This window comes from Heliangelus exortis, chromosome 2, assembly GCF_036169615.1.
Source record: "Heliangelus exortis chromosome 2, bHelExo1.hap1, whole genome shotgun sequence".
In the NCBI taxonomy this organism is placed as follows: Eukaryota; Metazoa; Chordata; class Aves; order Apodiformes; family Trochilidae; genus Heliangelus; species Heliangelus exortis.
In genome coordinates this window covers 98,136,003-98,159,614 of record NC_092423.1, presented here as the reverse complement: position 1 = coordinate 98,159,614, position 23,612 = coordinate 98,136,003, and the positions used below count along the sequence as shown (strand labels likewise).

The 23,612-nt window shown below is 38.1% G+C and overlaps 1 protein-coding gene across 4 annotated transcripts in view; it reads right to left on the bottom strand.

Moving 5' to 3' along the window:
• Positions 1–23,612, bottom strand: part of SPIRE1 (spire type actin nucleation factor 1) — a 135,230-nt gene that overhangs the window by 59,082 nt on the left and 52,536 nt on the right. For all 4 annotated transcript variants that reach the window (XM_071737104.1, XM_071737106.1, XM_071737105.1 and 1 more), the window contains exon 3: positions 16,267–16,491. In XM_071737104.1, coding sequence (XP_071593205.1) covers positions 16,267–16,491 — 225 coding nt within the window. The remainder of the gene's footprint in view (positions 1–16,266; positions 16,492–23,612) is intronic.

The following is a 23,612-nucleotide window of genomic DNA, read 5'->3' as shown; positions in this document are numbered from 1 at the left end:
CAATTCTGTATTTTTCATGTTCAGTGAACCATATCCTTACTTTTTACTAGCTTTTTAAGTATAGCATGAAGACCTTAACTATTGAAAAAGACTTCAAATGAAGGTCAAGCCATGATTTGGTAAGGCCATATATCCACTGGGCACTTTGACATTAGTTTTCTGTGCTAGTGCAGACTTCTTGACAAAGCTGCATTCACATAAATTCTCATTTCTTCCTGAAAGCTATTTAGCTATTTTTACCCCTCAAATACACTCCCCACATACAGCTGTTTCTGCAATGTGTGTTAGGTATATTGTTACACAGCCTTTACACACTGGACTAACAACATCCTGTTTTCCAAAGAGGTTTGTTTCAAAAGAGCCAATTAAGTGAAAACTAATTCTGCATTCTCTTAGTTTCACAGAAACTGTGCTCCGTTGTCTCTGAGCAGAATAATGGAGGAATTAAGAATATAAATATGCAGTAATCGGAACTTGCTAGCTCTTGCTATTCAGTGGAACATCAATGGGATTATTCATGAGCAAAGGTGAAAACCTACAGTTTATATTTTTCCTATTCTTTTCAAATGAAATGTCAACCCCTGCAACATACAGCAAAAACACCAACTAGTCAGCCTGTCACCAACAACTGTTTTCTAAAGCTCCCTACCTCACAGTACAGCAACAGCTCTGTCCATTTGACTGCTCTCATCTGTATCCCTCACACATCTGCATTTCATACAGGAGCTGCAGTGTGAAGGATGGGATGGGATGGGATGGGATGGGATGGGATGGGATGGGATGGGATGGGATGGGATGGGATGGGATGGGATGGGATGGGATGGGATGGGATGGAGGCGCCTGGGTAAGAAGCTTCAGAAGCAGAGTAGAGGCAAAGATGGGGAAACATGATAACATTGGATAATTAAAAGAGAAGGGGAGTGGCTGCATATATTCACAGGGCTATTCACTTGTTTAGCTAACAGCCCATTAAACTGTGGAACCACCCTTTAAATTATTAAATAACTTAGACCCAAACAACTGATAACAGAGCTGCACCCCTGTAATGTGTGGTTGTCTGCCATGCTTCTTAGGCCCTCCTTATGGCTTGTGGGTGCCTTGTTTCTGAAACTACTACTTCTGTTCAGCAGAAATGAGGGGAGAGCTGTATACCAGGATGCTTGGCATATGCAGGAGAGAATGAGAGCAAAATAATGCCCTTCTTTCTTCCTCTCTCCCCAGGCCTCTCTATAAGCATACAAAGCAGCCACACTCATGGTACTGCTTGAAAAAAACCCACAACATGGCATCTCTGGAAAACCAGTGAAAATAGTTGAACTTTCAAACAGAATAAAAGGAAAGAATGATTTTATCAACAGAATATGGCGAAGAATGACTCCCAAATCAGAAACCAAATCTCACTGACACACATAGGAAAGGAAATGGAGAATAATGCAGAAGAGAGGTTCTTTCTATATCAATTTTTCAATAATGTCCATAAATTTCATTACTAAGCAGTTCAGATATTTGCATACTTACTAAACAGGAACAGCGTATTAATACAAGGTAGTTTTATTCATAAGCCACTTAAAGTTCAATTAAAATACATCAGCTAAAATAAAAGCATGCACTCTCTTTGGCAGCAATTTACAGTTCACATACAGAGCTTGAAAATGTATGTGTGTGGGAAGCTTGTTTGTTTTTATGTAAAGTGCTGAAACTTCTCTCAGTAGGCATAATAATAATAATAATTTGCTTTCATGTTTTGTCCTGAAGCATGACTTTTTATTCCTATCCAAAAGAACAGATTTCCAGTTGCATAACCAAACAAACTGCATTACTAAACATAACAAGCTTTTAAACTTCACTGCCAATGAATAAATCCAGCAACTTCTAACTGGTTGCATTTTGCTTACATTAGATCTCAGCGTATGAAAACCTATTCTATTCCTTCATGCATGCCATACTTCTTATTTGTAGCACCTTTGTCTAGGAAATCAGGTCTTGAAACTCTGATGGCATGAAAAAGGCCCACAGAAAAATGATTAATTTCCTTCTAGACAAGTATGCTTACAATTTTTTCCTTAAAATTTATAGCCACTGAATCTGCATTACAATTGCCTTATTAAGCCTATCGGTTACATAAATGTTAAAACATGCCACTCTAAGACAGGCACAAAAAAATATTATTTAACCCACAGCTTATTGATTGAAAATAAAATACTGTAATTTAGATTCAAATTTATATCCTTGCTTATTCAAGCAGAACAGATACCAAATAAATGAGAACTTAAAAGATGTTATTTTCTTCTCAATTCCCTCTTTCTAGTGGAGTTCATTTTTGTCCTTTTTCGCTATGTACACTCCATTCCTGGAAACTGTCTCCAGTGTGGTAATTAGTAGAAATTGAATTATCTGGAGTCAATGAGTTTGCCATAAACCCTGCATACAGGTGGAATTAACCACCTGTAGGGACTACAGATGGTGTTTATGCTGCCCTGACTGCTCAGAAGCTTGAGGGAAAGGCAGATTTACTGCTTTGCTTGGGCTCCACACATTTCTCTTCAACAGCAGCAAAGGGAGCAAAACCCCCACAGTGCCACATATTCAAGGCCACTTCATCTGTCCTATACTGTACTGAGCCTACACCGTGGGGACTGCAGAGTCATGCTCTAGGGTCAGCACCACACCAGCAGCCTCAAAGTCCATGCTGCATGTGTTGTATCAACTTCTCACACCAGGAATGACCAATTCTGTTTTGCTGATGGAAATCTGAGGCTGATGGAAAGCCCACTGAGCTGGTCAGAAATCTTTTCTGATGAAGAAAATTTGTAAATCCTGGATCAAATCTGTAGCTGATCAAATCATGTAGAATGCCACAGTGTATTTTTCTACCATGTTCTTGCTCTGTTGGTCCATTTACACTGCTATTTGCTAAAAAGATTTCAGTCTCTATATGAAAATTTAGACTGGGCAACTGCAGCAAGTTACTATATGTCTTGTAGTAATTGGTAGTTTTCCTGAAATCTTAAGTCCTAAACTTGTAGGAATACATAGGAAATGTAATCTTCATTATTTCTAATTAAGAGATTGCAAAAATTCTAATGCAATCTAAAGGCTAACCTCTTGCTTTAATCTTAGAATATCTTTGTTTATTTTAACATCATGGCTTCTTGGAGGGGATAGGAATGAGTCCTTGCTTCTAAAAAGGATGGACAACACAAATCTCAACATAAGATGACAACCCAAATATAGTGAGCAAGAGAGATCCTCTCTTGCTAATTCAGAAACATTTCTTCTTCCCTAGGGATTGACTGTTCTTTGTAACAATTATAAAATACGCCACTTGAAGAAGGAGGCAAAGCCATGCACCTCGACCAATCTCTGATTGCAAAATCAAGCAAAGGTCATATTTTGAAAAAGCGCTACTTGCACTTTTAAATGGTGAGCATAATTTTTTAAAATAAATTATTTTGCACACTCAAAAAATGTATTGAAAAAGAAATACACTGTTTAAAGCATTTGAAGACTCTTTTCAACTCTTATTACGTTGCTTTTAATTAACTTACAATAATTTTGCACTTCAGGTTATTTCAACCACTTAAAATAAGTCTTGCCACTTAAATCTCAGAAGGAGCCTTGTAGAAACAAACATGTTCTGCAGGAAAAGGGATGTGTACTTGAGAGAGCATAGTGAAGGTAAAAACCAAAGAAACTTAACAATAAAAAACCCAAACACTAAAACCCAGAGACAATTCACCTTCCTAGCTCTCCAGTCAGCTGGTACAGGAGTGCTTTGTTTTCAAACACAGATCTTAAAAGAATTAAACTGTGATGTGCCAAATATTCTAAGGCTGCAGCATAGATGATTATTTACCTGTTCTCAGTTACATATTATGAAAGATATATCTCTGCAAGTCAGGCAGGAACTCCCAGCTCAGTTCTTCAACTTCAAAGCCACCTTTAAAACCCCTGGCACTTGCAAAGGCACCTACTACATGTCTGTTGAAATAGATGCTTTTTAATGATACGTTTACCAATGCCTTCCAGAGCAGAAATATAAAAGGAATTAAATCTCTGGAAGGTAATTAATACAGTAGTGACCTCAGTCCATGGAGAGTAAGGTTATCAAAAGGGTGATCATGGTAGAGCACTCTCCTAAATGTAGTCAAAGACCAATTGTTACTCTTGGGCAACTCTTTTCAGTACAGACATTTTTCATTATAAAGCCACTTTTGAGGGCTGAAATTCAGGGCAATTATTAATTAAATAAACAATACTTATAAACAAGTCTTAAGGGTAAAGTACAAGTAACTAGAATTGCGAGTATAGAAATCTATTTCACACATTGCCACTTTTAGCAAGATGAATGCCCATGTAACAACAACATATTATAGAAGGACTTGATAGAGATACATTAAGGCACAAGTTAAGAAACCAGCAAAGTGACTCAACTGTAGTTCATTGACAGCTCTGAACTGAGTTTAGGATGTACCATCTACAAAGAGTCTGATGTAAAATGGATTACAGCTTGTTGCGCCAGCAAAGATAGCTGAACACATCACTGATCTGTCAAAAAATAACTGTTTTAAAGGACTTTTTGCCAGTATTCTTAAATATACATCAGGGTCCCCTAAGAAAGATAATTTCAGGTGGTAGCTAGGGGGGAGATGAGGGGAGCTCAGTGCCCTTAAACTCTTCATGACAGCAGGAGGGAACTGCCAAGAAAACCACTCTGCTTGCAGTACCTTCATTAAAAGGCCTAGACAGTTGCCAAATTAACCTCAAAGAGAAGTTACTTTTATCTGTCAGAGTGGTAAAGAAAATTATTAATCATTTTATTGTGGTAGGCATGTGAGACAATAGAGATTAGTGGGGGGGTGGCCTAGTTATCTCGCCAGCTATCTCACCTCAGAGCTGCTGGCTGCCATGCACCCAGGCAGAACTAATACCTGCTGGAAGATTACAAACCTCATGAGTTTCATCTTCATGGTGCAAAAGTGTCCTCGAGAGGCCAGAGACACCTGTCCAGTTTTACCTGCTCCTTTGACCCCAGAGCCAGGGTAAGGGTGGATGGGTGCCATGCTGTCCCTGGCCACTAGGAGAGCACTCGGAAAGAGCGGGCAAGTCCCCCCTTCTTCAGTCACTTGTGATGTCAAGTGGGCCCAGGTAGGAAGGAAAAACTGACCCGTAGTGTCGAGAGGTACTATTTTTGCAATTATTTTGCAGCTTCTTTTCTTTTAAGAGGTTTCCCATAAGGACAGATTTCAGCATTTCTGCTGAAGGTGACACCATGAGGCCAAGTGCCAGACGCTTCTACTGGAAAGTCTGTGGCAAAGTGCCTTGGTTCCAAATGCAGTAAGCATCATTTCCAGGACAAGAACTTGCAACAAACATCCTCCTTTGCTCACTAACACATTCAAATGTGAAAAGAACTGACATCACCCTTTTAAAACGAGCACAGTGGTTACTTTCAAAGTAAAGCAGACCACGTGTTGACCTCCAATTACACTGCCCAGAACGAAAAATCAGGACAACTGTTTAAGACACCAAATGACATCACTTTAATTAATGAAACCTGTCTATCAACATAATTCACTTAACCACTTGTCACGTTCAAAGCTGCTTTAAAATTACATTAAAGGGATTTACACACACTGTCCCCAGCTTTCTTGATCAAGCAAAGGTACAGAAATCCCTTCACTTTCTGTTTGCAAAAAATTAAACATGAATACCAAGGCAAAATTAACTTCCTGAGTATTTTTATTTCCAAATGCGTATTGCCTGGAAAACATTATTTTCTATTTTTTTTAACCTCTGAGCCATTAAAAATATTTCTACTGAGACAGAACTACTCTGTCCAAACATGAAGACCTAATGCTGACTAATACTCTCCCAAACTTCAGTTTTTTCGTATTACATGCTACCACAGAAGTAAAAGTTTTTTTAAAAAAACTTTGTATCTATTTATATAGCTTACTTTCTTCCCACAATGGCACCCTTTTTTCAAACACCACCACATAATCTTTCCATTTTCAACAGTGGATTTAGGACAGTGATGGTTTACATCTACCTGTGCAAGCGTGTGCTACTGTAGAAAATCCATATGTGGGGGCTTGTTATGCACAGTATGATACAGTGGACTGATCATAATGAATTGATTAGAAGAGACCAGCTCATAAAGAGATTTGGCTTCAAGAGAATTTGCACTTCTAAAGCAAGTATTAGTCTTAGTGCTCACATTAAGAAATCTTGGCATGCCAAAAAGGAGAAACAAATACAATTGCTCATTAGGACTTTCTTGTCTCAACTCCAAGCTTGCTTTGTCCAAAGAAAAAGCCAGGCAAAAAACCCACAGAACTCTCTTTTGGCTTAAATCACCCTGATTATCTTGTTCTTCCTTGCCATCATGAACTGAGTAACAATAAAACAAATTCCTGTTTTTCCTAGTGTTTCAAATCAAGTTTCTAGCTTCTTTCTCAGAGATGCAAATATATAAATAACAATAAAACAAAGGGGTTTGTTTCCTCCTCGGGGCAAAGGCAAAAATACTCCTCTGTTTTCCATCCAACAAGGCTTCCAGAAAGTCTTCCTAGTGCCTTCTTCACAGACTTCACACAAAGCAAACTCAGAGCAATGGAAGAAACATGCAGCTGCCTTCCCTTCACACGATCCCTTAGCTCCCTGCCCTTGTCAATCCTTCAGCTAAATCTTCTCTTTTGTATGATTTAATTTGGGTCTCCAAACAACAAGCAGCCGTGTCTGCTACTCAGCTCTGCCAGTTCCTTGCACAAAATCCCTGAATTCCTAGGCCTGCTGTCTTTCTACTGCATCCAGGCTACTCTACACCTTCCCTTCAACAAACGCTCTGCCAAAATTAATAGATTCTAGGAATTTATATCTTGAGACCATTTAGTTCAGTTACACAAGTTGGTGTGAGTTATTAGGAAGGCTGCTAGATTAAAATTTGTTTCAAATAATTCTCCACAACTGAATACAAGACTCACCTGCACAGATGCACAACCTATGGGATGCTATGGCCCATGCAACTGCAGTAAGGCAAAGCAAAAACTACCTGAGAAATGCACATCCAGAAGAATACTGCTATTTCCATCATGTTATTTCATTTAAAATACTTACAAATCAATAATTTAAAATACAGTCAGGGCCATGCACACTGTGGAGAATAGTCCTCTGCAAGCTACCCCTTGAGACTGCTTCAGTTACAATACTATTTAAGGATGGTGCAACTACATGTTTTAAACAAATCCTACTGTGAAAATCCTTTTATGAAAACATTCCATATTTTCAGACCAACCGTTGGGATAAACAAGATATTCCAACATCTAGATTCAGATCTCCAGGGGAAAACAGAATCCAATATACACTGTTTATTTCGTTGTATCTAATGGCCTTATCTCACTTCAATATTTTTCTGTAACACAGCATACAACAGTACACTAATCAAAGAGAGGCAGAAAAAAACCTTACAGGAATACAGTAATCAAGAGCATATTTTAAAAATTACATAGTTAAAATAGAGATTTTATTATTTTGGAAATTTAGTGGTGCTTTTAAGGCAATTCCAACAACTTTCCTCCAAATGTTTGGTTTCTTTTAATACTGTTACCGGCACTGAAATAAATGCACCAAAAGAAACTTTGCCTTAAGCCACAGGCTCCCTCTTGAATAATTCAAAAGCAAGAAAATCACAGTGGTTTAATTAAAGAGCCTTCACTCTATTTCTTGACTTTTCCCATTTTGCTGTAACAGTACAATATGCCTCTATAAAGAATTAAGTAATTTTGGTGCATCTATGCTACTTTCATTTTCTTTGGCAATGCAATTATATATATATCATCCTTAAAGTGACTCTGAACTAGCAATATGACAACTGAAATACCCATATTTTTTTTTTACACAGCTTTTGCTGTGAAGAATAACCTCAAGAAGAATCCTCAAATCCAGTAATTTGTGACCTGGGAAGAACTAGAAAAGGCAAAGCTTCCTCAGCCACTTTTCCTCTGGACTTCCCTTTTGAATGGGGTAGTGGATTGCGAGGCTCACAGAAGTTAAGAGCCCCCAAAATGTGTAGTGCACAAGCACTTGGAGATGCTGCTGTTGGACCTTTTGTTTCATCCTGGAAGGGCTAATGTATTTTTCCCTAACTAAATCAGTTTCCCTAATTATGAAGGTCTCCCCACCCCGTAAATCCTGCTTTTCTTGTGCCTGTAGAGCATTACAGCTATGAGAACGCCCATACTGCCCATTTAAAAAAGAGAGCTGTATATGCACAACTTAAAAATTACAGAAACAGGTTAATCTACTCTTTTGAAAATGGTCTGTGAGGACAGTTACTGGGAGCCTTCAACACATAATGCTCTCTGACAGAGAAAACTTTTCAGCAATTTTGCATGTCACTGTTAATTTTCTTGTCTACTAAAACATATCACACACATAATACAAGCAGTACTGATAAGGCTTATAGGATATTTCCTTTAGGATGCTGTCATTACATGGCAATCAAAGAACACTTGTGCCATACAGACAATACAGACAGTGTCATATGAATCTGTATAAAAATGGCTTGCATTTTTAGAAGGATTCAGTGGAGATAAAAAGCTCGCTGCACCACCACCACCACCCAAGGCTGCAAAGTTTACATGGGTGGAAACAAGATTGACAAGATGAACCTTTGCCAAACCCTAATGTAAGACAAGCTGCTCTCCTGGTGGTTAATTTTCTTGAGCAGATCTACTGTCTTCACCAGGCTGACAGTGAATCTGAAAGATCCATCACAGCCTTCTTTCTGTGCACTTCTCAGTTTCAACACCTGGAGAGGGGAGGTGGCTGCCAGTTGGAGAGAGATTCTCAGGCAGATCACTTCAGCTTTGGACAGGTAAATCTGTATTGTCAGGCTGAGCACTGGAGTTAATCCTCAGGGCAGAGAAGATAATGGGTCACTTGTGTTAGGACAGCTCTGTTTTTTTTTTTACTTTGTTATGGGTCACTATAGCATTACTGTGTTAATTGACTATTAGCCTGATTTCCAGTCATTAGTTAGAATTTCATGTTAATCTGATCAAAGAAAATGTACCTTGTGAAAGTAAACACTCATTGATCTATTTTAGTCTCCAGGATCTGTTTTAGCAGCTCAGGCTAATATAAGTTCTTTGATACTTCAGATTAAACCTCATACTCAGATGGGTTATTTCTAACAGACTGCATTGCAAATTAGACATTTGTATTTTTAAAAGGAAAACTGGAGCTCTGTCATGACAAATTCTACATTTTATGCACCAAAGGATTCTTCTACCTCCACTAAAATCTGGAACTTTATTTTTACCCAAGTATAAATTATTTATAGTAATTGCAGCATAAAACAGATGGGAAAAAACGCCCTGCTCTGCTTCTTTTAAATGCATAAAGGCCACACACGAACTTCAGGTGTATTCTAACATACCCATACCTAAAAATAATCTGAACACCCAATCTATGTTTCCTGTTTTTGTTGGACAACTCCTTGGATTCTTCAGACTATTTTAGAACTTAGACAGGTTATACCAGTATAATTATGTGAATTAAGGGTATAAAGGTTTTTAACCAATGTAGATGCACTACTGTGAGGCGTAATAGGAAGGTAAAAATCACTGCAGAATAGGTGATTTGGTTTTATCTCCCAGCCTGGAATAAAAAACTCCAATCTATCTAAGCCCCACATTGTTGGAAGGGATGTTTCCACTGTTCTGTAGGAGAATAATTAAAGCAAGGAGAAAAAAAGCCCTATTTTTTTAATGGGAAGACCAAAGTCATCGAGGACAACTTCCTTGCTAGTACACTTGGTATAATGCAGTTCTAAGCAAAACCTCTCAAAATAAACATTGTGAAAAGTATAAAATTACTTCCACTTGTACTGATCCTTCACTTGCAGAGTTCTTGGTTGTCACTGATCTACTTGCTCTACAGCTGTTTATAAAGCCCTTCATATTGAAACCCTACTACTGCTGTTAATTTTGAAACCAACAAAACTGAAATATTTTGATGATTAATTATGAAGAGTCAAACATGGAGAAACTCTGTCTGCAGCTTAGCTCCCTGGGTCTGCACAAGTACTGGAGCATCAAACCCTGACTCACTTCACAACTCAGCCAGCATTAGTTTACTCCACCAGTCCTTCAGCTGTGCCCACACAAATGTTTGGGGGGGGTCTTACAGCAAAACAGATGAAGCAATTGATGGAGTTAAAAAACCAAAACCCAACAAAAAACTTTCAGGATGCTTTGAATAAACAGAGGTGGCATGACTACAGTTTGAATGAATAAGCATGATGTACAAGGCTTGCTTGGACAAGTGAAAAATAGCAGGTTTATTGCCTTTCTAAGACAACTCTAAGTGAGCTCAAAGAATGGTGAAGGAATAAGAAAACGTGTGTGGATGGGTCCTGTTTAGCCAAGATCTACATATTCCTTTTGTTAAGATTGAAGCAATTGTTTTTCTGGGACCTTCACAATATTTGGATGGCTGAAGACACCTGAGAGGTTGATACAAAAAAGCGTACTCTCAGTCTGTATGCTTGGGGAGGATAAGAGCCCAAAAGGGAATGTTTCTAACCCTGTGAGTGCAGGAGATGAGCTCCTGAACTCAGAGGTCCCACTTCTATCAGTGCACCATAAAGAGAAAGGGTGGTCAGGGAGTGTGTAAACACAAGTTGTCTACCTGCTCAGACCAGGACCATGAAGATCCACCTGCAGAGTCCCAGTTTTCCCAGGGGCACCCACCTGGGGGTGCGCTGTCATAGTACTGTGGTATGGAAGTCTGTTCACAAAATCATTTTGGGACATCTTTGGGTTTCTTTCTAGCTTTTGGTCTCCATAGAGTTATATTGCAGACTTGCAATTTAACCTGAACCCCTCAGGGGTTACAACTAGATAGTTGTACTTTCAGAGACCCAAATAGTTGGGACAGGATGTTCCCCAACATTACAAAAGAGGTCTCAGATACCAGGTTGGTGTGGACAGCTGAAGATGCACAGGTACAAGATGATTAAGCAAATCAAGCTTAAGTACTGTGAGAACAAAAATGAGGGGAACTGAGGACTTCTAATATGCTGTAATTTAATTTTTTTCCCCCTCATCAATATTTGGAGACATAAATGACATTTTTCTAAAAGAAGATAAAGACAAGATAAAGACAAGTGTGTGCTATTTGAGTACACTACAAACAGGACTGAAGAGAGTTACCAATTTTCTTTTTTTGCACATGATAATTTTCACAAATGGCCAACACTGTTGCATTCCTTTTTAATACCAAATTAGTTTTAAACATCTGGGGTGCTTGTTACTACAGTGTACACTGCAAGTTGCTTCTTTTGAAATGACGCTGAAATACTGCAGGTTCATACAAAAATGCTAAAAACAATTCAGCCTTAAACAGAACTATGCTCACAGAAACCTACATCTTACTAATTTTAACTTCATGGACTAGGCAAAATTAAGGGCCTTAGAGTTCCAGTTACATGAACTAGTTACCTGCCTGTCATAAATAAATACCAAGGCTTGTTTTTAACTGCATTTTCTGGTTCCTCTCTGGCAAGTTCCCATCTTGTGCTTATGTGGGGTCATAGCGTCTGTATGATAATAGTGTCCTCAAACCAAGAAGGGAGCCTCCAAAATACCTAGATCTAAATGCAGATCTTTGTATCTCACCTGTAATTGCATGGAGACAGGACATATTCTTCTTTTCCTCTATAACACACCATAGATAGTTGATCAGTACTACCACCACAGTACTCAAAACAAAACACAAGCAGATTGGTATCACGGCTATAAATTTCATTTCCTTCCTGAAAGAAGTGAGTCATGAATAACAAATACATATGATTCATCTAGACTTACAATTTTCTCATTTTAGAGACCATGCCAATGATTAGGGGACAATAAAAATATCCAAAATATTGGGAGGGAGGGGTTTGACATAATCAATTTATTCTTCCTCTTCAAGTCCAAGCAAAGCACAAACATCAATTTCCACCAATAAAACCACTGCAAACTGTAATCTTGTTTATACTGTTATAGTGAGATATTACAGTACTTGCACATGCTGCTCTGAAAATAATTTACATACAAATTAAAAGGTCAGCATGAAGATTTCCTAAGTATCAGTTTTGTTTACTACAGGACTTGGGTCACTAATTCATCTATGTGAAGCAGGAGTTGCATGACAGTTAATTTTTGCTCAGAATTAACAAACTTTATTACTGAAGTACCTGTGTTTAGTTAGGTAAGGCCCAGGACCAGAGGCCATGGAGCACTGGGGCCCATTCACCTATATTTGTCTCTGAGAAAAGAAGGTGTGGTTTGGCTACAGATAAGGTTCCTGTTAAAAGCTGAGTTAACTTTCAGGATGAAAGGTGAACATAAGTAAGACCAAGATATTGGTTCAAGAAGATTACTGCATCCTTACAGATCTTCTGTGAGACGTGCAGAAAAAGGTAGTAGAGGCAGTGGCAAAGCTTAATGTTCCCAGCTTGGAGATAACTACTGACACCACCATTGCTCTGAAGAAGAGCTAAGGTAAAGTTAAGTCCTGACAGCAGTGATTTTATTACATGAAAATTCAATGCTGCAAGAAAGGACAGGGCTAGGGCTAGGGCTAGGACAGCAGTTCAATCCAGCAAATACTAGCCCATAGTAAAACCTGCTATCAAAAAGGCTGTGTGGCTTTATTTACATCTGGAATTAGAAGATGGCACTGGCCTAGAACCAGCAGTGATACTGGGACTGGGTTTATGCTTGGAGCTCAGGACAGCAGGTATTGATAAACTGCAGCTTAGAAGGCGCCTCCAGGTTAATATGAAAAGTGATGCTGGCTCAAACCATCTGACTGCAGAGATCTGTGGGATAAGGAGTGAGATAATTTGAAGATTAGGAGTGGAATTATGGTTTGAGCATATACTCTGGAAGGGGTTGATAAACTGCATCATCTCATTTCAGTATCAGGGAGGACCACACGCCATGATAAAGGTGCCACATGACAGGACTTCACACGCCCTTTGCTAGCTCAACACCACCCAGCATGCCAGGCCAGCTCTGTCTTTATCCTTTGTTGACCCAAGGCTCCCCAAGCCATCAACACCAACCCCTTGTGCTTACTCTATATGTACACCTGTGTCCTTGTGCATGAGCACAGAGAACCTGGCACTCCTGAGATGTGCAGACTTCCTCTACTGTATGTGAACAGTGTCTGCATACTGTGGATGGGGATGAAGAGGGCCTCAAACAAGGAAAGCACCTGTCTGAAAACATCCAGTCTGTCTCCACAGATGAATTACTGTCTCTGTTTCTCCCTTCATTTGCACAAGTGCTGCCATATCTGAAATATAGCAAAGACTAAAGAAATTAAGCATCTGGCAAGCAACATCCCCTCCCTTCATAGATGTATTTTTAAAAACAGTGGATCAAGTCTGTGAAGCAGGTTGGTCCTGCCAAGGAAATCAAAACCCAAATCAACCAAATATACGAAGAAGCATCACAAAAGCTTGTCTGTGTCTTCTCCAAAGAGGAGCTTTGCCAATGATGATCTTGGCAGTTCTATTTAGCATTCACCCTTTTCTCAGTTTTTAAGAATAGGTGTCCACCATGTTACATTTTCCAGGTTAGGGCAGGGTTCACGATTGACCTTGCCTACTTCATATTACAGAAAAAACTGACACATATCTATGTCTGTGTTTTAATCACAAAATAGGCTCACCCAGATTAATGATTAATGGTGAAAAATTCAGCCTTAGTGGCACAAAGGCCTTGTAACTGACAACGACACTCCGGAGAAAAACGAAACATATAATCACATTTCAAGGACAAAAGTCTGTACATAATGGATACTACATAGTTAAAAACCTTAAAAATCAATATAAGTAGCACATAGCTCATCTCAACTACCTCCAAGCTTGCAATTTAGAGAATGCAGGGTAGGCAAAAAGAGCAGTTGCTCAATTCAAGGAGTAAACCTGCTCCAGCATTCACTACAACCTGCAGAGGAGAAAGCTTCACAGCGAGTCTTGCCAAGAGGGAATTACAATAATTGAGCCTCATGGTCACAAGACCACACACTACTGTTGTGAAACAGTCACTGGGCAAATAAGGGTGTAGCCTGAAACACGGTTTACCACTGCTGGAAAAAAAAAAAAAAAAAGAAGGAAAAGCCACATGCAAAACATAATCTTACCCCTTAAAAGGTACAAAAATCAAGAAAAAAAGATCTTTCAAACCCACTCGCATGTCAGAAAAGTGGTGTAACAATGCTGCCATTCACTGCAGTAACAAGGCAGTAAAGAATAAAAGCGAGTCACAGAGTTGAGTCTGGCAGCAAAAAATTTAGGCAAAAGCAACAACAGCGAGAAAAGACAATTTCAGGGGATGTAGGAGTAAAAGTTAAAATGATGTAGAAATGACAGCTGTTCAGTTCACTAAGGTAAAGTCACAAAAGCAGTACATGTCAAGAATGATAAAAACATAATAGCAAAATACAATTAAAATAAATTGCAAGCTGCTAATTTTAAAACATAGAAACAGGCAGGTACCTCAGACTAGCAGATATAGATAGTAACAAAGCAGAATCAGAAAGATGCCATTCATCGTTCAGCAGCTTAACACTTTAAACCTAACCCAACATTTTCTTACTCTAGTTGTGTTTTAGAGATGTGTAGCAGTCTAAGTGAAGGAGTTAGAACAGTCTTCCAAACTTATCTGGTTTGTAGAAGGCAAGTAAATAACTTGCAAAATAATCACTTTTACAAGGCACTGCCCTAGGCTGTGTGTATACAAAGGTCCAGTCTGCCTCTGCACTAAACAAAACTTCCTTTTTAGGATCCAGTTTTGATTGTCCATCCAATTCTTGGCATTTTTGCCAAACTAGAGGAAAAAAGGACATATGGCATCTGTCTTCTGTGAAACACCTTGTTGTTTGTAGGACCTCCCATGGGGGCTTAGCAGGGTATTGCTGACCATTTCTAGAGGAGGTGACTGAGCAACAGGGAGTGGCAGAGGAAGGAGAGAGAAAAGCATTTGCCCACAGCAAGGACACCAACTTAGCACTGCTGGGAGTGGCAGCAGCTTAAGGGGAGAGAACTTCAGCCAGCCAGGCCCTCCCTGCCACAGGGGGACAAAAGGCCATTCCATTCAGTTCTCCCTCTGACCCTTGCTTCTCTGAGGGAGGGAGAAAAAATGAACTCATTAAGCATTTAGCATTATTTCAGATGCAAGGAGGATACAAAAGCATCTCAAACAGGAGTTCCTCCCACTCCAGTCTCATAAGAGCTTCCATCTTTACTGTCAACCCACCAGAAGTGGCAGGTTTTAGGGTCTTGTTTCTGTTCACTAATGCATCCTAATGTGGAAAGCTCTTCCAGCCTCAGCTTCCACCACTACGCTCTTTATTTCTATGACACACTAAGCTTCTGGACCTTAGATATGACTTGTATTTACAAAGAAGCAATATAGAGGGTTCAATGCCCTGGTACAAAGTAGCATGAAAATTTCCAACCGGTATTAGAATCTCAGATTATTTATGAGGTAAACCAGTTACACAAATTTTGTCAAAATCCATGCTTACTAATACCTTTGTCTGTAATAAGCACTCACCAGGCTCTATAATTTGTATTGCATACTAGGCTGCAGAAAATATAGGGTTAATACTTGTAAATGATTGTTCACAGTAGGCCAGATAACACTGAAGAACCTCTTGTAATTAAAATTGATAAACTGTATTTCCCAATCTTACAACTCAAGTCAGGAACCACAACCATAATGACTGTCAAAAGAAATACTGTCTCCTGACTCCATAAAAATAAGCTGTTCTGTGAAAAGCACTCCTCTGCTTCAGTATAAGAGGGTGGCAAAGAAAGAAATTGATAAGGTATAATTAAACTAATACTGCACTAATGAAAAGGTGAATTAACTGAAACAGTCCATGAAGAATCCAAGTGTACACAAAGTAATTCACCAGACGCTGGAAAGCTGACTGCCTGGTGCATGAATGAAATCAGGATGTGATATTAATGGCACATAAAATCAATCATGGATTTTCTGTTGCTTACAGTCGAACATGAAATACTACTGCATGTCATTTTTGGAAGCAAACTTTACAGAAATCAGAAAATTTTCCCTTTACAGGGAAATCAGAAAATGATACAGTCAGTATCATACTAGGCAAAAACATGGAAAATAAGAATTGATTTTCTCATGGACAAAAAAAAAAGAAAAGTTCCATATAAACCACTCATTACTGTACCTTCATGACATCTTTATATGAACGAATGGCCTCTTTGTCATCATCTTCATCCTCCACTCCTTCATCCAGAGCATCATACCCTTCATCCCTACTTCCATCTGTTTCTGTGGTATTAGTCATGTGGTCAATAAGCTGCTCCAGTGGAGGACTTAATTCCCGTTCTTCATTGTCCTTCAAACCATAGTCCAGGGCTTTATATATAATAATCCCTAGGGATTCAATAACCTAAAAAAAAAAGTGAAAAAGAAATATTTATTAATTCCATTTACATGAATGAATAGGTCAGTCTAGGAACACACTTGCATGGTGTTTGTATAACAGACTTAGCAACTGAGAGGGCAATAAACATCAAAAGAGAAAAATAATCCCCTAATACCTACAGTAGTACTTAAGTAACATAACACAGCACATGCATACCTACCACTTTTCTTATTTCAAAGTCTGGAATCAAAATTCATAATTTAAAAACAAAGCAGGACCTTTCTAGATTCTTTTCCTTTTTGCTTGTAACATGACAAATTTAAAAGTAACATTACTCTGGACTTTGTATTATACGCATATGACCTTTCATGGCAGGACAGGTGGGAATAAATTAAAAGACAGGATAAACTACCATGAGATGCCTTCCTCCTCCCACAAGTGAAAGACTTTTGGAAACTGCCCTTCATTTTCTGCATCTCTTCACTGAACTCAGAGGTGTCTGCAGACAGCTGTGCTCATCCTGATCCTACTGCACTGGGACATAAGGCCACAGAACTCCTTTGCCTGTTGCACCACCAGTGTAGGCACACATATTCCACTTAAACTACCAACAACCACATTTTATAGTAATGAAGAAGTACCTCAATTTTCTATCAATCTTGAGGCTTTTTTGTGCTCTGTCAAGAGCAAAGCAAACAGACAACCTCTTGCTTAGTATAAGCTACCAAAAATGTAATGAACATAGCAAGATGCTAAATGCACTATTTTTCTTTGCCATTAATTATTTTCCTGAAGAGCAATATTGAAGCTTCTAGCCTTTTAAGGATGCAAAGAGATGGCATTTCACACTGAGAGGTTTGGAAATGGGTACTAATGGAGAGGGAAGAGAAAATGGACTTGCAAGAGTAAAGTACCAGAAGGAAATGTCACTACTGGCAGATCCTTGTCTGACAATGGAAGTTAGGACTGGAGTTATTGAACGTAACCTCTGATCTTCCTTGTGTGTTGGGATGGCTCGCACGTCACACAAATGAGCAGACTCCAGTGTAGGAGTAAATGGCACTAGAGAAACTTTAATAACAGAAGCATTTCTAAACATACCAAACCTTGTCATCAAAGGCCATTTTCTCTCATCTGACTTTCAGTACTATCTTGATCGACACACCTTTAATGCAGATTTTTTTTGGGTAAGCAGGACAAGACAAATGGATTCTTAAAATGTCAAATTTTATTCTAGCAGCTTACTTAGCACAGCAAAATCTTTACAGTCAGAGGCTGGAGGTTAGAAAGGACTTTAAATGATACCCTATTAGTTTATCAAGACAGACAATTTAATGAACTAGCTGTGGTCTGACAGCTTTACACTTGTATGCTTCATTCCTCTGTTAAGATCACTTTGCGGTGGAAATTCACTTGGTACAACTTGGCTAATAAACAAAAAACAATATGGAAGAACCCTCTACCCTTTTATAATTTCTTTACAATATTTTTGATAACTTGATTGAATGTAAATAATTTTCCTATGCTGTTCTCTAGAAATGTGTTTATACATATTTGGAAAATAGTCTTAAAATCCAGTTAAGAAAAGCGATTAGGCAAATTAATGAAGAAAAAATTGTCCTCATTTATTTAGTTCAAGGAACAGCTTCTAACTTGGGAAATGCTAGTGGGACAGCAAAGTATACCAGATAAGCATCACTGTATGTTTGTGAAGTTCTCATCCCCTTCCCCAGACTTCTGCCATGACCCAATGTGGAGACAGGACACTGCACCATATAGAGCTTATAAAATAAATAGCTTTAACAAACCAAAGTTACATTTGCAGCAAACCTGGTTTGCTTCTTAGAGAAGTTAGTTTGTAATAACTATCTAGCAAAACCTGCATTGTTAAAAAAAACATAATCTGAAAACTTGACAAAATAAATATGTTCTACTGGTAGGCATAGATGTTTCCTTTAATTCAGGTTCTGAGTACAATCTCAGCATATACCCCCTCAGCAACTGAAAGGGAACGAAGAAAACCAAGTTAATTCCAATTTGAAGTAGACCTAAATGAAAACAAAGTAAAACTGAATAATCGGTTTGATGTTTTAAACACTTGAGAGTAAACACAATGTAATGTCTAACTGTAATAAAAACTGAATTTGAAAAGAGCTTAGCATACACAAGGAGGACCGAAATGTCCAAATTAGATGCAAAGAAAATAATGTCTTGTGCCATGCAATGATGGATGCTGAACACAGCTTCTGGATTTTGCTACACCAACACTTCAAAAAAATAGGAAGGGGGGGGGTCGGATAAAGAAAGTGCACTCTCTCTGCTTCCTTCTATTTGGAAGAAGATTAAGGCATTCAAAAGCACCGTGGCTAAAACTGGATGACAGCTGCTGCTTTCTTTGATGTATCAGCAGTGGGGCTTTTGCATTTCAGTAAGATGGTTTGTGCATTTTTACATACTATGAGCAGATTTCATAATACATGCAAAGCTGACACAACACGAAAGCCTGCAACAGCACCAATTCAGACCTGTATTTCAGTCTCTCGGCTCCTTATTTAGAAGTCATGATCAAAACCACATTTATTCAGTGTCTGTTATAATCACAGATTCTTCTTGCTGAAAGACAAAGCAGCAAATAACTGAGGAACTTTGCTTTCACTCGCATTGAAACTGAAAACATTCGGCACTCTAATACTGGTTTACCAAGGATCTTGGAAAACCACATGAGTGCCATTGGAACATCAAACAGAAGTCACGGAATCATCAGTGCTTCTTCACATGGACAAAACTATAAATGCAAATTCATACAAATAAAACTTCAATGTCTATATAATTAGAAGCATAATATACAAGGTCAGACAGCTCCTTAAATGCATGAGTGCTGTCCCTTTGGCTGCAATACAAATCAAATCACACAAATAAATACTTCTGGCACATAACAAGTGACAAGCACCCACATAGTTTTCAACCATACGTGAAAACAGAGGAATAATAGGAAAAACAAGGATAAGAAAAGACTTAGCAAGCCTCTTTTAAGCACGAAGTTGTACACTGACACCCCAAAACAACTGCCTGACAATGAAATAATTGCCAGCACTAATGCTAAATTATGCTGCTCAATTTAGATGGAAAAATACATAAATAAATCAGGCACCTTGAATTTTAGAACTCATTTGTTCTTGATTGACTTAAGTTTTGGCAACATACCTGATCTTTGCAAATCTATCAGTGGCTAAATAACTTTAAAAAAATAAACAAGGAAACCTGCATTATTATGCTTTACACCTTCTCACCAAGTTCATTTGAAAGTTATGTCTTCAGACCAAAAAAAACCAAAACAAAACAACACCAACATTTCCCACAGACTGAACTTGTACTCTGTTGAGCTTAAATCAATAGTGAAAGGGGAATTTCATCTCGATGTTAGTATTCTTTCAGTTCCTACACAAGTTATTCTTTTCTAACAAGTTTTGATAAAGTTGCTGGAACACTGACTTCAAACACAAGTTTAAAAATAATATCCTCATGCTCCTTTTACACATGCAGTAAAACCAAACCCCAAACCATTCTGATTATTTTTGTACACAAACACTGCATGGAAATTTCTATTCCACGTACCTCCCTCCAAAACATTAAACCATGCCTCTTGGAAAGGGGTTCATTAGGTTTTGAAGTTCCTTTATATCACACAAATTATGCTCTTCCAATGAACACTGCCAATTTAACATTCTTAAAAACTTGTCAAATAGGCAACCTTTGTATAGGAACCAGACACATCTGAGACTTGCAGAAGTCGAGTGAAATTACTGTATTTCACTTATCTTTTTTTTCTTTTCTAATTTGAAAGAAGAACCCTTTTTCCCTTCAACATATGTATCTCTGACTCTTGCTGAAGCCTACATGAGAACAAGCAGAATCCACATGCTATTCCCCCCTATGTGCTATTCACTGCACACACAATAGGCACTGTCTGAGCTTTCATCCCCTTCCTAGGCTTGCCTCAATTTTTAAACAAAGAAACAAAGCCTAAGGATAGGAAGCAAAGGGGTTTTTTCAGCCCAAATACCTGTTCCTCCCTAAAGTTACCCCCACCTCCAAAAGCCACTCAGGTTTTGGATCCCTTAATTGGGATTAAAGACACTGTAAAGCTCCAGTACGAAAAGTGAATAAACTAATTTTGACCTTTCCCACTAGGACCTCTGATACAGTCACAACAACATTTGCATTACTACTGCAATGCCTTTTATGAATTCTAAAAATTTATTAAAAATTTATACTACCATTACTATTTTTAACTGCTCCCATTTTATTTATCAGCTGATCTCCAACACACTTCATAAAGCAGAATCCCTCTGCCTTATGATAAGAGCGCCAAAACCTTCTTCACTGCCAGAGCTGGCAGTGGCCACAGCACTCCTCAGGGCAGAGCTCCTCTCTGCCACCACCCCTGGTATGAGGCATCACTCAGTCAATCTGCAAAAACCAACCTGTCCTACTGCTGACTTTAAATTAGCCAGCCAGGAGCTCCACATTGGGCTTCTGGGATTGGAACAGACAGCATAAACATACCCAGAGACATCCCAAAAATCAAGAGTTACGGATCTTAAATTTTCTGTGGTGCATCCTAAGACACACAAACACACAAGTTTTTGTGACAAAGCCCAGGTATGCTAAAATTGTATGTCAACCCAGCTGGTCCTCTCCAGGTGGATGACAGAGGGATGGAGCTATTGCTCTGGTTATCATTCCCATGTGCAGCAAAGTAATTTGGTCTTTCTTTAGTATCCAATCCTGGGCTTGAAAAAGACCACGCTTTTAGGAGGGGTGAACAAATAATGAGGTTGAGACAAACCAAAGTACACTTTTTGGTTATTTACCTCATCCTTAGATACCCTACATAATTCTAGAGAATACCTCCTGGAAGTGTAGGTCTAAGGAAGTTGGGATAAGGGTGGCATTGCTGTCATTGCATACCTTGAGTATATTAATGTAGTTTTTACCACAGCATTCCCCAGTGGAAACACGCTTGCATTACCCAGGTTTTAATAGCTGGGGACACTGCTAAATTTAAATATGACCTTCACTAAATTAGAGCAAGTTGCAACACACTGCCAAATGAGAGCAGTGAAAAAATTCCAAGTGCTTCCTGGTAAGAAGTAAAGATTCTGAGTATTTCTAATGATGCAGGTGGATCACTCATTTCTTAAAAATGTAGACATAAGATACAGGATTACCAATTTCTAGGTGATGTTGGTTTGCTGCTGCAATAACAAAATAATACTTTCTACCATATAGTATCTTAATATTTAAGACATAGCAGTAATAAAAGCAAGGAAAAAAAATCAGAATATATGGAGTGCAATAGAAAATAAATATGAAAGGAAATTAAATACGGCCTCTTAACAAGATTCAGTCTGTTTCAGATACATTGTTTCAGGTACATTCAGTGTTAGGAAAAATTCTCTACCATATCCAGGGGAGACTTTTTGTAAAATCATTTTATGCCCATGAGCCTTTGAATGCACTAAATGAGTAGAGACCTAGTGATTTTTACTATTCAAGTATACATTGAAGAGATCCAGTGGAAGAAATCCTGAACAAAGACACCAAACAAGACTAAAGCATAAAAAGGGATGCTTGCTTTTTTGGGTTTTGTTTTGTTCCCCCAAAGTGAATATGTAAAAATTTAAGCAGTTAAATACTGTTGGCCTCTAATAATGTAGCAGTAATTTAACTGCAAGTTTATTAAGGCTCAAATGTAATATAACTCTTCGAATTACTCAAAGGCTCTGATAATTATAAACATGTTTTTGGCAGTACAAGTTTCACTATAGATACTATCTCAAGAGAACTACCATTTATTAGCATAAATGAAAGCAGAATTTATTCCATTGTATCAGTCTGAACTTACAGTTTATCTGCTGCATAAAAAAACCCCACAAACCTCATTTTCTTGTATTTCTTTCTTTTTTGTTCATACATTGTAATCCCTAAGATTAAGACAAATCATTACTCTCTTATTAAGGAATTTATACAACCTGAAGGAATTTCACCAAAGTGACAGTTCATTCCTAGAGGAAAACAAAATTAAATTCCCTGATTTAACTGTGGAGACTCCAGTAGCAGCAGAAGCTCCAGCAAAAGAATTAGGTGAGGAAATTAAGAAATAAAGATGGTGAAAGTAATTTGAAAGTTCTTAAATACACCTCTATTCATATCATAGTTCTAAATACAGGTCATGTTATCCTGATTCCATTCAGTAAATGGCAGAGATGGAAATGATATGGACAATTCTAAGGTTGGAATACATCTGCTGAAGCGAATAAGCAGAATGGGTATGTTGTTACATTTCCCTACTATAGGCTTAAGACTATCTGAATATTGTCTTAAAATATTGTGCCTGTTTAGGATTTTAGTCCCAGTATCTCATCTTGATCTTTTTAAGAAACATTTTATTATCATAGTCTATAAAGGCAGTTTGCACAAAAACTTAATTCAAAAATTTTAGTGACTTCATAATTAAGTATATCAAAATCAAGACTGTGAAAGCCTCAAGGACTATGGAGATGCCACTATGGAAATGCTATTTCAAAATACATGGACAACATGTTTTTTTATCATTAAAGGCACAAATTTAAAAAAACCAAACACAAACATTGTCTATGACAAAAACAAATCAAACAAAATTGTGTCACAAACTTTTGTTCTAGTTGCCTCCTCATGTACATTGAGGCCATAAATCTGCAATCACTCTTCAGAATAAGGCCTCTTGCATATACAAGGTATTCTTCTAAAGAAAAGTTTCAATGCAGTATTAATCTGATAAATCAACAAGTACTAATATTACTTCATAATAATTAGGTACTATTGCATCAGAATCATTTAATACTGCACTTATTCAACGAAAGCAATTTCATTCTTTTCAGCACATGTAACCTTTCAGTACTGCTGACTTTACTAAATAAAGTCTGGTCCAAACAAAGCTTCTGCTGTATTATTTTTTTTCAGTTATGAAATATAGTTAAATGTCTGTCTTATGCAGAAATGGAAAGTAATCAGGTGGACTCCCCAGGTAAGCCAACAGAAGGAGCAAAGACTTCAGCTGGCTACCAAAACCATAACCAGACCACAGAAACTCCAATGGGGTC